Source organism: Nicotiana tabacum, chromosome 16, assembly GCF_000715075.1.
Source record: "Nicotiana tabacum cultivar K326 chromosome 16, ASM71507v2, whole genome shotgun sequence".
Taxonomy (NCBI): Eukaryota; Viridiplantae; Streptophyta; class Magnoliopsida; order Solanales; family Solanaceae; genus Nicotiana; species Nicotiana tabacum.
The window spans coordinates 146,095,181-146,110,951 of record NC_134095.1 but is presented as its reverse complement, the minus strand read 5'-3'; the positions used below and the strand labels follow the sequence as shown (position 1 = coordinate 146,110,951).

Sequence of the window (15,771 nt, the reverse complement as noted above, 5' to 3'; positions counted from 1 at the left end):
TTTCGAGACACGCTAACTATAGAACTAAATTATTACTATTTTTATTATTTTTATCTTGCCTATAGTGAAATATATATATATATATATATATATATATATATATATATATATATATATATATATATATAATTAGATATACAATTAGGAAAATATTAATAGTTTTAATACTATTAATTTTCAAAAATGGGTATCATTAATTATTAGTTAAGTTAAAAAAAAGAAGGAAAAAGGCCTAAAAGCCCATAAAAGGGTTGTTTGAAACAAAAGGCTCCAAGCCTTAAAGAGAAGCAGAACGTTTATCAAAAAGGACGGAAGGCAAAAGCTGAGACAAAAAACAGAACAGTTCGCTCACGAAATAGAGGCTTCTTATCACACATGCAACGGAAAATTTAGGGTTCTTTACAAATCACTAATTCTTGAACTCAGGTATGTAAAATTCCCTATGGTCAATTACCGTAATAGGTAAGAATTGAATAGTTAATTCCCTTATTCCTCTATATCAATAATAAATTTCATATTAGGTGTAAAACTTTAAAATTGATTAAAATATGCTGGTTGTAGTAGAATCAATTGGTTAACGGGTATAAATTGGACTGGGGCCTACGTATTTGCTCGAGAAGTTTTGAGGTGAGTTAATATAATCCTTTACCAAAGTAGTTTTACTCACAAAAGTATGCATACGAGGTGTTTGATGAATTGGCTAAAAAAATGAATATGTACTTAATTGAAGAGTGAGTAGCTCATCTTACTTTTCCAACTCAAAAGTTTTCTGCCTCACATTCAATTTCAAATCGTTTCCCTTATGTAGCAGAAATAAAGTTCCTACCATTGGGTTTGTTCAAAAATCTACATTTTTAGTTTGGTACTATCGTATTAGAAACACGGTAAGAGTAAATATTGTGAGGAATCCAATTCATATGTTTAGATTTTTTTTCCTTTTTTGTTTTTTTGTTTCTCTATTTGGAATTTGGCCAAGAAGTTGCATTGACATTCTATTAGCATAGAATTATGTTAGTTAAAGTGAGATGATTTATTCTGACATATGTGCTTAAATTTTCAGATTTTTGTGTTATTCTTATATGCCACTTTCATGTGAAAAATTTATGGAGAACCAAGATTCTTTAAAAATGCTTTTGAATGTTAATTTCATTCTTATGTCATGCTTTATATTTAAGGATACCGGTATGATCATGTGTATAAGATTTAGACTTGAAAAGTCACAAGAAGAAGTTTTAGAAAGAAAAGATTTTTGGGAGTATCCTTTATTCTGATAAGGGGTCATCGTCCAGGCCGAGGGTTCTGGCCAAGGCGTTGACTTCCTGAAACAACTTCTGCCAAAGTAGGGAGCACAAGAGCCGAGGGTCTCGTTGCTGAGAATTTACTTAGCCATGCTAAGATATGATATATGAGCGTTGAGAACCATGAAGCGAGTGGCACCTCGTGGATTGGGCCTATTCGATCAGGTTGGGATCGAACCCGTGCCGATCATGAGACAAAATTAAGTCAGGATAGTTGGAAATCCCAAAGTACAAAGAGAAGTATTTTTTTGAAAAAGAAAAGAATTTCTTTTATAATATTCATAAACTGCTATTATGCAATTATTTTAGAATTATTCTTATAAGCTTTATGTTTTACATGCATTTAGAATCTTTGCTCATAATGTATATGTTATTAAAATTTTGTCCCTTGTTGTTGAGACTCACTGAGTACAATGGATGGTACTGACGTTCTCTTTTGGGAACCTACGTTGGTCTGCGGTACAACATAGGAACCGAATTTGCAGGCGAGCAGGCTACAAGTTAGGGATTCCTTCTCTTCCAGTGCTATTGGTGAGCTCCGCTTTTGTTCGTGGAGTATTCCTTAGAGTCATTTTTATTTAGCTATTTCTTTGTTTACTTAGAGAACTGGCCAGAAAATCTCATGTCCTGAGTAGTGCGTCAGTTTATCAGTAGAGGCTTCATAGACATAGTTGTTGAGTTAAGATTCGAATGTTTTTTTATAATAACTTAGCAGTAATGCAGTAGTTACTACGAATAAAGTTTTGGAGTTGATTTATTTAAATATTAAATTAGTCAAAAGTATTTGATTAGAGTATTGCCTTGTTGCATGTAAAGTTTGGAGTTATAATAGATTTGATAAGCAGAGATAGTTCGCTCGGTCGTGTTTAGTGATCGAGTGTCGGTCCCAGCCTGTTCAGAAAATGGGTCGTGACAAACTTGGTATCAGAGCCTCAGGTTTATGGAGTCCTAGGGGTCTATGAAGCCATGTTAGTAGAGTCTTGTTTATGTGTTTGTTGCGCGCCATACTTATAAACAGGAGGCTACAAGCATTTAGGAAAAGTCTCATTTTTTTCATACTTTAGATCGTGCAGTAGATCCTACCTATTAGAAACTATCTAATGTATTCGTTTCTTTAAAACTCGCAGAGATGGATCGTACTCGTAACTCTGACACCGACACTCAGGATGATGCTCAAGAAATTATTGCTACCATTATGGCTCAAGGCAGAACTAAGAAGGCTTCGACTCAGAAAAGGAAGGGAAAATCCACAAAGGGAGTCCAAGTACCCAGGTTGAACAAGAAGGAGGGGTGGAGCATGATGATCTAGTACCTCAGGATCCAGTACCGCCCCCAACAGCAGCTCCGACTCAGGCAACTATATCTCCCGAGGTGGGTCAGATGTTTAATGCTGTCAACAGTGCTATGGAGATGTTTAAATCCTTTATGGCCAACCAGAACGAGAGAAGAGATGAGATTCCACCTCAATCAAATAGACAGAACAATTCTGAGTCCTCAAGAGTGAATGAATTTTTGAAGTTGAGTCCTCCAGTGTTCCATGGTTCTATAGTTGATGAAGATCCGATGTTGTGGCTGGAGAGTGTCAAGAAAGCCCTCCAAGTGATGAAAGCATTTGATGATGAAGTTGTGGAGCTAGCTGCTTACCAGCTTAGAGATGTGGCCGGCGTTTGGTTTGAGATGTGGGAAAAGGAAAGAGATGAAGATGATGGTCCGCCTACATGGGAAGAATTTGAAGAGGCCTTCATGGCTAACTTTATCCCAGAAGAGGATAGGGAAGCTAAGGCTACAGAGTTCAAATAGTTCAAGCAAGGGAATAAAATGTGCAAGAGTACTACATGGAATTCATAAGGTTAGCTAAGCATGCTCATCATATGGTTAAGACAGAAAAAGCAAAGATTCACAGGTTTGTTGGCGGTTTAGCTTACCACATTAAGGATACGGCATCAGCTGCAGTAGTAGGGATGACAGTCTTCTCCTCTGTTGTGGTATTTGCCAAGCACTTAGAAAAAGACAGACAACTAAGTAAAGAAGAAAAAAAGCATAACAAAAAAGCCCGGACAACGGGCAGGTTTAATGGTACATCTAGCGGAGGTGGAAGGGATTCCTTTAATAAGGAGTCATTAGCACCAGCTCAGTCCGGTCATCAGTCAGGTGGTGGGTCTTCCTTCAAACGTACTCAGAGTTATGGAAATCAGTCTCGCTAGAATCAGAATTTTAGGACATCATCCTCGCATAGCCAGAGTCATGCTGCGCAACATTCACACCAACAAGGTCTTTGTGGAACATGTAAGCGGCAACATTCAGGTCAGTGTAATCTCGGGTTTCATGGTTGCTACCATTGTGGAGACATTGGTCATATAAAGGCCAACTGCCCAAAGTTGCGACGTAATTTCAGTGGTGGATCAACTCGTCCTTCTAGTTCCTCAGCTACTGCAGTTGCACCACCTCAGGATCATGGTTCTTATAATCAGACCGGGCATAGAGCAGGCAGAGGTGCAGACTGAGTTACTCAGGGAGGGGGACAACCATGTTTGTTTGCTACACTTGATCGTCAGAGTGCAGAGGCATCTGCAGAAGTTATTACAGGTATACTTTTAGTCTGCTCACATAATGCTTATGCCATAATGGATCCAGGTTCAATGTTTTCATATGTGACTTCATACTTTGCAATTAACCTCGGACTAGAACCGGAACAACTTAGTGAGCCATACCTAGTATCTACTCCAGTTGGCGAGTCAGTGAAAGTCACAAGAGTCTATAGATGTTGTATAGTTTCAGTCCAAGGTCGCAACACCAAGGCCGATCTCACAGAATTAGAAATGGTGGATTTCGATGTGATCATGGGTATGGATTGGTTGTCTTCCTGCTATGCCATGTTAGATTTTCATGCCAAGATAGTCAGGTTCCAATTTCCAAATGAAGAAGTCTTAGAGTGGAAGGATAGTTCAGCATCGCTTGTAGGTTAGTTTATTTCTTACCTTAAGGCACAACGAATGATCGGTAAGGGGTGTCTCGCCTATTTGGCTCACATCATTAATCCAGAATCAGAACCACCAGCTCGTCAGTCTGTGCCAGTTGTTAGAGAATTTCCAGAAGTTTTCCCAGATGACCTTCCCAGACTTCCTCCCGAAAGAATCATAGACTTTGGCATTGATCTCATGCCAGGTACTCAGTCCATATCTATACCTCATTATAGGATGGCTCTAGCAGAACTTAATGAGTTGAGAGAACAGTTGAAAGACCTTCTTAACAAGGGCTTCATCAGGCTGAGTGTTTCACCATGGGGTTCCCCGGTCCTGTTTGTCAAGAAGAAAGATGGGTCTCTCAAAATGTGCGTCGACTATCGGTAGTTGAATAAAGTTACCATTAAGAACAAGTACCCACTGCCAAGAATTGATGATTTATTTGATCAACTTCAGGGTGCAAAGTACTTTTCAAAAATAGACTTGAGGTCAGGGTACCATTAGTTGAGAATCAGAGAAGAGGATATATTTAAAACAGCCTTTAGAACTCGCTATGGGCACTATGAATTTCTAGTGATGTCCTTCGGGTTGACAAATGCTCCAGCTGCATTCATGGACCTCATGAACAGAGTTTTCAAGCCATTCCTGGATACCTTTATTATTGTGTATAGATGATATTTTGGTGTACTCTAAGAGCAAGGAAGATCATGCAAAACACCTTAGAATAGCCTTGCAGACCTTGAAGGAGAATGAGCTTTATGCCAAGTTTTCAAAATGTGAGTTCTAGTTGCAGTCAGTGGCATTATTAGGCCACGTGGTATCTAGTGAAGGAATAAAAGTAGACCCTCAGAAGACAGAAGTAGTCAAGAACTGGCCTAGGCCGACAACACCAATCGAAATCAGGAGTTTCTTGGGGTTAGCTGGCTACTATAGAAGGTTTGTGGATGGGTTTTCCTCACTTGCAGCTCCATTAACTAAGTTGACTCAGAAAGCGATTAAGTTCTAATGGTCAGATGTTTGTGAGCAGAGTTTTCAAGAGTTAAAGAAGAGGTTGACCACTGCACCTGTGTTAACTTTGCCGACAGGTTCGGGTGGATTCACAGTGTATTATGATGCCTCCATAGTGAGCCTTGGTTGTGTTCTTATGCAAACTAGAAAAGTTATTGCTTATGCTTCCAGGCAGTTAAAGAATCATGAAAAAAAACTACCCTACACACGACTTGGAGCTTGTAGCAGTGGTGTTTGCATTAAAGATATGGCGACACTACCTTTATGGAGAGCATTCTGAAGTGTTTACAGATCACAAAAGCCTCCAGTACATTTTCAAGCAAAAAGAATTAAATTTGAGACAGATAAGGTGGCTCAAGCTATTGAAAGATTATGACATCAATATCCTTTATCACCCGGGCAAAGCTAATGTGGTAGCAGATGTACTTAGTAGGAAGTCAATGGGTGTCTTGGCCCATCTTGTAGTACAAAGGCGATCTTTGGGTCGAGAAATTCAAAAGCTAGCAATTGATGGAATTAGATTGGATGAGACCGAAGAAGGAGGTATAACTGCTTATGCCTTAGCGCAATCCAACCTTGTTGCGCATGTTAAGGCTAAGCAAGACGAAGATCCGTACTTAGTAAAGTTAAAAGAAGGAGTCAGAAACAAAGAAATCACTGCTTTCACTCTAGGAAGTGACGGAGTTTTAAAGTTGAATGATCGGTTATGTGTGCCGGATGTAGATAGTCTTAGGAAAGCCATAATGGAGGAAGCTCACAGCTCGAGGTACTCTATCTACCCAGGTGCTACCAAAATGTATCTAGATTTGAAAGAGTTGTATTGGTGGAAAGACATGAAGAAACAAGTAGCAGATCATGTGGCTAAATGTTTAAATTGCCAGCAAGTCAAAGCCGAGCATCAGAGGCCTGGTGGCCTAGCTCAAGATATAGAGATACCATAGTGGAAATGGGAGATGATTAATATGATTTCGTAGTAGGTATACCTTGCACGTACCGTAAACATGATTCAATTTGAGTTATTGTAGACCGATTGACAAAGTCCGTGCATTTCCTACCAGTAAAGATGACAGATTCTGCAGAGCAGTATGCGTAGTTGTACAACAAAGAAATAGTCTGATTGCATGGTACTCCAGTTTCAATCATATCTGATAGAGGCCCTCAGTTTACGACGCATTTTTGGTAGGCATTTCAGAAAAGATTAGGTACCAAGGTCAATTTGAGCACTACTTTCCATCCACGGACCGATGGCTAGGCAGAAAGGACTATTCAAACACTCGAAGATATGCTGCGGGCATGTGTTATAGATTTTGGAAGTAATTTGGATGATCACTTACCACTTATAGAATTTGCTTACAATAACAGCTATCAGGTTAGCATCGGTATGGCTCCTTATGAAGCGTTGTATGGGCGAAGATGTAGGTCTCCAGTGGGTTGGTTTGAACCAGCAGAGGTGCCGTTGATTGGTCCAGAGTTTGTTTGTGAGGCCTTAGAGAAAGTTCAGCTAATCAGGGAAAGACTGAAAGCGTCCCAGAGTCGTCAAAAGTCTTATTCTGACAAGAGACATCGTGAGTTAGAGTTCATGGCTGGTGACAAGGTGTTTTTAAAAGTTTCACCAATGAAAGGAGTTATGAGGTTTGGTAAGAAGGGGAAACTTAGTCCTAGATTTATTGGACCTTATGAGATTATAGAAAAGAAGGGAAACGTAGCTTATGATCTAGCGTTGCCCATTAAGTTATCCTCTGTTCATCCTGTCTTTCATGTGTCTATGCTTAGAAAGTACATTCATGACGATTCGCATATAGTATCTGCCGATACCATAGATATTAAAGAAGGCTTGACTTATGAAGAGGTACCTATAGAAATTTTCGATAGGCAAGTAAGAAAGTTGAGAACAAAAGATATAGCATCGGTAAAAGTTTTGTGGAGTAATCATGATTCAAAAGAGGCTACGTGGGAGGTCGAGGAAGATATGAGAAAGAAATATCCACATTTATTTGAGGAAAAAGATATGTAAACCTAAGTTGGTTTGACATTTATATTTCATTTATTAAATACAAGTTGGCAAGTGTTTATGTCCTTCCTAGATTATACTTAGTTGTTGCAGTAATTTAGTTTATTCCGTAGTATATTTAATTTAATAAAGTGATTTACTTGTGCTAAAGTAGTTGTGCTTTAGATTCTTGTTAGTTATTGTGGTACCTCCTTGTCGGAGTATGAGTAATTAATTTATAAGTTGTGTATGGTGCCTATGAATGGCCTGTTATGGTATATTTGGTTGTTATTGGTGTAGTTGTGGTATTTGTGACAGGGATATTTTTGGATAGTCCAATTTACAAGGGAAACTTTGCCAAAATTTTTGAAAATTTAGGGAGTTAGTCAAAATTTTGAGTCCCTTGGAAAAGTGAGTAGTGCTAAGAAAACTTAAGAGGTTCAAGGACCTAAGGGATGATTGTTAGCTTAAGAATAAAGCCCTAGCAACATTCGAGGACGAATGTTTTTAAGGAGGGAAGATTGTAACACTCCTCAAATTTATAAAAGTTTCGAGATACGCTAACTATAGAACTAAATTATTACTATTTTTATTATTTTTATCTTGCCTAAAGTGATATATATATACAATTAGAGGAATATTAGTAATTTTAATATTGTTAATTATTAAAAGTGGATATCATTAAGTATTAGTTTAATTTTCAAAAGTGGGTATCATTAATTATTAGTTAAGTTAAAAAAGAAGAAGGAAAAAGGCCTAAAAGCCCATAAAAGGGTTGTTTGAAGCAAAAGGCTCCAAGCCTTAAAGAGAAGCAGAACGTTTATCAAAAAGGACGGAAGGCAAAAGCTGAGACGAAAGACAGAACAGTTCACTCACGAAACAGAGGCTTCTTATCACACATGCAACGGAAAATCTAGGGTTCTTTACAAATCACTAATTCTTGAACTCAGGTATGTAAAATTCCCTATGGTCAATTACCGTAATAGGTAAGAATTGAATAGTTAATTACCTTATTCCTCTATATCAACAATAAATTTCATGTTTAGGTGTAAAATTTTAAATTTATTAAAATACACTGGTTGTTGTAGAATCAATTGGTTGACGGGTATAAATTGGACTGGGGCCTACGTATTTGCTCGAGAAGTTTTGAGGTGAGTTAATATAATCCTTTACCAAAGTAGTTTTACTCACAAAAGTATGCATACAAGGTGTTTGTTGAATTGGCTAAAAGAATGAATATGTACTTAATTGAAGAGTGAGTAGCTCATCTTACTTTCCAACTCAAAAGTTTTGTGCCTCACATTCAATTTCAAATCGTTTCCCTTATGTAGAAAAAATAAAGTTCCTACCATTAGGTTTGTTCAAAAATCTGCATTTTTAGTTTGGTACTATCGTATTAGAAACACGGTAAGAGTAAATATTGTGAGGAATCCAATTCATATGTTTAGATTTTTTTTCCTTTTTTCTTTTTTTTTCTCTATTTGGAATTTGGCCAAAAAGCTGCATTGACATTCTATTAGCATAGAATTATGTTAGTTAAAGTCAGATGATTTATTCTGACATATGTGCTTAAAATTTTAGATTTTTATGTTATTCTTATATGCTATTTTTATGTGGGAAATTTATGAAGAAGCAAGATTCTTTAAAAATACTTTTGAATGTTTATTTCATTTTTATGTCATGCTTTATATTTAAGGATACCTGTATAATCATGTGTATAAGATTTAGACTTGAAAAGTCACAAGAAGAAGTTTTAGAAAGAAAAGATTTTTGGGAATATCCTTTATTCTGAGAAGTGGTCATCGTCCAGGCCGAGGGTTCTGACCAAAGTATTGGCTTCCTGAAACTACTTGTGCCAAAGTAGGGAGAACACGAGCCGGGGGTCTCGTTGCTAAGAATTTACTTAGCCATGCTAAGATAAGATGCATGAGCGCTGAGAACCATGAAGCGAGTGGCACCTCGTGGATTGGGCTATTCGATCAGGTTGGGATCGAACCCGTGCCGATCACATGGTGACTGAGACAAAATTAAGTCAGGATAGTTGGAATTCCCAAAGTATAAAGAGAAGTATTTTTTTTTTTGAAAAAGAAAAGAATTTCTTTTAGAATATTGATAAACTGTTATTATGCAATTATTTTAGAATTGTTCTTATAAGCTTTATGTTTTATATGCATTTAGAATCTTTGCTCGTAATGTATATGTTATTTAAATTTCGTCCTCTATTGTTGAGACTCACTGAGTACAATGGATGGTACTGACGTTCTCTTTTGGGAACCTACGTTGGTCTGCGGTACAACGTATGAACTGGATTTACAGGCGAGCAGGCTACGAGTTAGGGCTTCCTTCTCTTCGAGTGTTATTGGTGAGCTCCGCTTTTGTTCGTGGAGTATTCCTTAGAGTCATTTTTATTTAGCTATTTCTTTGTTTACTTAGAGAACTGACCAGGAAATCTCATGTCCCGAGCAGTGCGTCAGTTTATCAGTAGATGCTTCATAGACATAGTTGTTGGGTTAAGATTCGAATGTTTTTTTAATAATAACTTAGCAGTAATTCAGTAGTTACTACGAATAAAGTTTTGGAGATGATTTATTTAAATATTTAAATTAGTCAAAAGTATTTGATTAGAGTATTGCCTTGTTACATATAAAGTTTGGAGTTATGATAGATTTGATAAGCATAGATGGTTCGCTCGGCCGTGTTTAGTGATCGAGTGCCGGTCCCGGCCTGTTCAAAAAATGGATCATGACAAATCTTATCTCTATCAGTAGAATTTACCTGCACATAAGCAACATGACAAAAAAATTTCAAATGTGAGAGAATTACCTCCTTTTTTGTCCATACCTTCTCAGGAATTTTAAAATTCAGCGGTACAGAGGGTCCCCTGTTTATGAGGTAAGATGTCGTGTTAACAGCCTCGGCCCAAAAATACTTTGACAATCCAGAATATAGTTTCATACTTCTGGCTCATTCTTTAAGGTTTTGTTTATACTCTCAGCAATGCTATTTTGTTCCGGTGTTCCATGAACTGTCTTGATCATTCTGATCCTATTCTCAGAGCAGAATGCTTTAAACTCTTGACTATCATACTCTCATCCATTGTCAGACTTCAGACATTTTAACTTTAGACTTGTCTCATTTTTAACTTCAGCTTTCCATCTTTTAAAGGTAACAAACACATCACATTTATTTTTCAGAAAATAAATCCATACCTTTCTTGTGGAATCATCAATGAAGGTGATATAATAGCGTGAGCCTCCCAAAGAAGTTACAGAAGCTGGTCCCCACACATCTGTATGCACTAGTTCCAGCTTCTCTTTCTTTGGTGTCCTTCCCACCTTTGAGAAACTAATTCTCTTTTGTTTCACATAAATGCAATTTTTGCATAAGCCTAATTCAACATGTTTTAGGTTTGACAACTTTTCTTTGGATGCCAACAACTGCCTCCAGTGCCACAATGTTTGTATCACGACCATGATCAACTGTTGCTATAGTATCTCTCTGTATTGCAGTTGCATACAGTGTTCACTTCTTGAAGCCTCGCACCACAACCAAATTTTCTTTGGTTATCTTCCACGATCCATTACTGAATGTTGTTGTATATTCTTCATTGTCAATCTGACCCATAGATATCAGATTTTTCTTGAGGCTAGAAATATGTCGGATATTTTTGCAATTTCCATAGCATGCCTTGTGAAGTCTTTATATGAATTTCACCTTTCCCGACAATGTCCAGAGGTTCGCCGTTTGTTAGATAAACTTTCCTGAATTTTTTAGCAATATAATTATGCAATAATTCTTTGCATGATATAGAGTTAAAGGATGCACCTGAGTCCAGAATCCAAGATTCGACTAGTGTGTCTGCACAACAAATTTGTGCATCACCGACTTGTTCAGCAATTACATTTGCTGAATTTTCTTCTTTCTTCTTCTTTGGTTCTCTACATTGACTACTGTAGTGACCCTTTTTATCGCAATTCCAACAAGTAATGTCCTTGCGATTTTTGGATTTCCCTCTTCTCCTTGACTTTGATCTACCACGGCCATGACATTGTCCTCTTTGTTGCTTATTCCCTTACTTTCGGTATTAAAAGCAGATCCTGGGGAATCACTTGATTCTCTTCGGCGAATATCTTCGCTTAGAACCAAGTCTCTAATATCATTCAATTTGAGTTTGGTATTTCCCCATGAACTGCTAACTGCAGTTACCATTGTAGACTAACTCTCCAGTAGAGATGATAGTAGAATTAATGCCCTGACTTCGTCATCAAATGTTATATTAATAGAACTCAACTGAGTTAATATTATGTTAAACTCATTGTTATCTTCCGTAATAGATCCACCTTCTTTCATCTTTAAATTAAACAATCGATGCATCAAATAGACTTTATTTGAAGTAGATGGCTTCTCGTACATATTTTATAATGCCTTCACTATGCGTGTAATGGTCTTCTCGTTAATGATGTTAAACGCCAAATTTCGTGCTAGCGTCAAACAAATCACACTAAGAGCTTGGCGATCTATCCCAATCCGCTTTGGCCATATTCTCTGATTTTACCTCAGTCAGAGGTAAGTGTAATTTTTTTCTGGTATAAATAATCCTCTATTTGTATTTTCTAGGATCCAAAATCTTTGCCATTGAACTTGTCAATCTTAAACTTCCATTCTTCCGATGTCATTTTTTATATAAAAAAAAATAATTATGTGAATAGTGCTTGCACCAATACCGTACTTTTCTACCAGAATTACAGTGTCCCTGCTTTGATACCAAATGTTGGGAAGCGTATAAGGCTAATAGAAGGAAAAAAATATTTAAAAGGAGAAAAATAATAAATTGCACAAGATAAGACAAGACAAGACAAGATTTGCGTGGTTCGATAATTTTTACCTACTCATCGGTCACACAAAGAATAGCTCATTGTTAATTGAAAAGAAAGAAGAAGTTGAGGGATGATCTGCAAATGAAAATGCAGACCCCTTTTGTAGGCATTTGAATGCCCTACTGACGTAAGCGCTTATGTCATAAGAAAAGAATTTAATCTGCCGATGTAAGCACTTATGTCATAAGAATGCTGACATAAGCCCTTATGTCATATGAAATGCCGACTTAAGCAATTATGTCATAAGACCTATCATTTTTCTTTCTTTTGTTCAAAAGGAATGCAGGCGTACTAAGAATAAGCTAAAAATTGAAGTATATATCACTTGGTGCATGCTTTAAAATCTTTTTTGGAATGATTTCTGTAATCTTGGATTTTGCTTTATTAACTTTGTATAAATTCAGCAGTAAAGTATTGGACATTCTAATTTCAATTAGTTCAATTTCATCATCTAAGTGAAGTGTTAATTTTTTTTTACTAGAACTTGCCCCGTCTTGTTTATTGAGGCGAAATCCTAACCATCACCGATCTAGAAAATGAAGTAGGACTTCTTTCAATCCTGTCTAGCCAAACACTACAATCATTAATTAAATAAATCCCTAATGTCCTCCATTTGAGTCATTATACAAATTGCTTGTTCTTTCAATAAACTACCATGAACTTCACTAACACATTTCAACCTTGTATTGTATAAAATCACAAGGGAAAATTTCGCTTGCATACGCTTGTATATAAATATAAGTTCTCAGGTTCATGTTACTGCACTAGAAAAGTTGAAGAGATTATGGAAACTCTAAACTTGAAATGAAAAAAAAGAAGTTATATATATATGGTTGATGAACAATTCAAAAAAAAACTTTATATGAAGAAGAAAATGAAAAGACTCATTTAGTACTCATTTCTCAAAATATATGGGAAGACTGCAGTAAAGGATGACAGCAGATTAAATATATTTGAGATCCTTCATAAACGCCAAGTTCGTCAGTCACTTAAATAAAAAATATATCTCTAATATCCGACCAAAGTACTCAACCTATGTTATAATCTAATAAAAGTCCTACAAGATTCTATGATCAGTGTTAGTTTATATTAGTAGAGATCTACAAATTGGGCAACCTATTGTCATTTGACAAACACTAATTTTATGATTATCTTGAACAAAGGTCGATTGATGAATATTCCCAATTTAAACTTCAAGGGAATCCTGTATTTACTGATGAAATGATCTTTTCTCTTTAAAGGAGCAACTCATAAATTTCTTCGAGCACAAAGAAATATCTAAGTGTAGGGGTATTTGATAAAGATAAAAAAATAAAAATATTATGCATAAAGTTAATTGTTATATAAAAAAGGCGGAATGACTTCTTGACCACTTAGACTTGTAGGGCATTTGAAACCCGATATATGAACTTTAAACTTTCCTATTTGAACACTCAAACTCATGATTCTCTTAACTAATAAACACATTTGACCGTTGACCATTGACCATGCCTAAGTGGAGGAGGTGTAGATGACATGGCAATAATGCGTGCACATCACTGCTATTAGGCAAGTAACTTGCAATTTTTTTGATTAGTTTTTATAAAAGAACAAAAAGGACAATAAATAAAAAAAAAGGAAAGAAAAAAAAAAAAGCAAAAGAACCCTTGTTTCTTTTGTCACCATTCCCTTATATCCAGCTACACCTCTTTCACTCTCTCCTCTCTTTCATCCCATCCTCCGTCCAACTTCTGTTTCAGCATCAGAATAGGAATAATTCAATGGATACTCATCAAATCTAGATTCAAAGACTCTTGTTTAGTAGAATTCTTTTTTTTTTTCACTTTCTTCTCTCTTTTTTATTAATAAAGTTTTCAATTTTGTAATTCACAAAGTGATTTGGGTTGCTGAATTCAGTGACATGGGTCTATGTTAAAAGGCTTGAAATCAAGAATTTGAAAAGAAAAAAATTCAAAACAATTTTGCCTTTTTTGGTAATTTCTCTGTTGTGTAAATTTAGATTTGGATCTTTTTCGATAGTACCATCGAAGAAGACGATCGGCTAAAGCATTTCGTATAGCATCTTTCTTTTTAGATTTGGTCTTTGGATGGTTTTAAGAGAGAGAGTTTCGAGAAGAAAAAAAGGGATAATCAGAGAGGATAGCGACTTAATTTTTCTGGTGACTACTTTTTTCAGGTGGTATGTCGTTCATGTTCTCTGATCTAGTCTATTGTCGGTGTCAAAAAAGTGAAGCACCGGTATTTTTTTTTGTCAATCTTTGTATTGTGGTCTAAGCGAGGAACGATTATAGGGAAGAAGTAATGAAGGAGGATTTTCAGAGAGGCATTTAAAAGACAATAGCATAAGAGATTTTGTAGGCAAAATTTGAAGGTATTCCGCTTGTATTCCCATAATGATGAAAGGATGCTTATGGGAGAAGAAGAGAATGATAAAGAATTTTAAATTTTGATAAATTAATTCTTATAAAATGGGACATACTCATTAGACGTGTCAAACAATAAAAGGCTTAAAATGTGACGTGTCATCTTTGACAGCGCAGTTGAGGATCACGCGTTGGTGGAGGCATTTACAATTCCCAATTTATCAAGTAGGAGTGATTAAATGGGAAAGTTGCAAGTTCGTCTATCGGCTTTACAAATAGATGCAAGTTTAAGTGGTCAGGAAGTCATTCCGCCTATAAAAAAGATTATGGTACTAATCTTCTATTTGCATTGAAGGAAATAATAAAATTTGGAGAAAATCAACAAATCACTACTTGTCAACACTTGGACTAGAATGAAATTAAAGATCGGAGATTCATATATGGACCCCATCATATAGAAATGAGCACATGAAAAAAATGAATAAAAAGAAGGAAAGTATGCACTTCAAGCAAGTATCGTTGAGAAACAAAGTATTCAAGTGTACACTTTATTTGTCAAAGAAAAAAAGCTAAAAAAAACAGCCATCTTCAGCTGCTTATGAGGGAGTCGGCAGACAAGGAAATGAGCAATTCTTAGTTTTAGACGATTAACTTTATCTCTGGATAACTCTTTTTCTATTCCAAAGTTGTAATATTAGTATTGTCCTATTCGTATTTTCTTGTCTGTAATTCTCTATTTAAGTCTACTACTTATATATGGTAGTATGTCCCTCTATGTGTTAAAGTTTGTTTCTTTCGATAATTGCCGCATGAACTTTGATAAGTTATTACAATAGTATTCGTATTTTCAATTGCTGCTTGATCAGAAATTTACCTATATATGTTGGAAGGCAGATTTTTGAGTGATAAATATTGTCATATTCATCTATTTTATTTCTTAACATATTTTGTATTAATCCTTGTAAAAATAAATTTGTTTTAGGAATAAACAAATATCACTTTAGAAATCTCTTGAGAAAAATGTCAGTATTATAACTTAGTTCATATTGAGAATTTTACGCAATTTATTTATTTAACATGTTTTCTTGTAGTTCGTCTTATTTCGAGAAACCTAATTTTGATAACACTATCACCGATTTTATCAATTTGATTCTCTCAAATAGTAAGTCAAGGTAATATAAATCTATAAAATTTGCAGGCAGAAGGAAAGAGAACGAGCGAAACGAAGTGGATAGAATATACAATCTATGTGGGACAATACTTAACTATAAT

General features: G+C 35.9%; 1 protein-coding gene across 1 annotated transcript; it reads left to right on the top strand.

The window, feature by feature from the left end:
* Positions 1–237: 237 nt before the first annotated feature.
* Positions 238–7,862, top strand: LOC107808347 (uncharacterized). The gene is made up of 3 exons (XM_075233436.1): positions 238–426; positions 1,769–1,829; positions 2,426–7,862. The coding sequence occupies exon 3, from the start codon at positions 2,679–2,681 to the stop codon at positions 3,096–3,098; it is 420 nt and encodes a 139-aa protein (XP_075089537.1). The 5' UTR covers positions 238–426; positions 1,769–1,829; positions 2,426–2,678; the 3' UTR covers positions 3,099–7,862.
* Positions 7,863–15,771: the final 7,909 nt, after the last annotated feature.

What these genes read in the sequence shown, in the direction of transcription:
- LOC107808347 (XM_075233436.1), top strand. Translation starts at nt 2,679, where the DNA reads ATGTTTAATGCTGTCAACAGTGCTATGGAGATGTTTAAATCCTTTATG.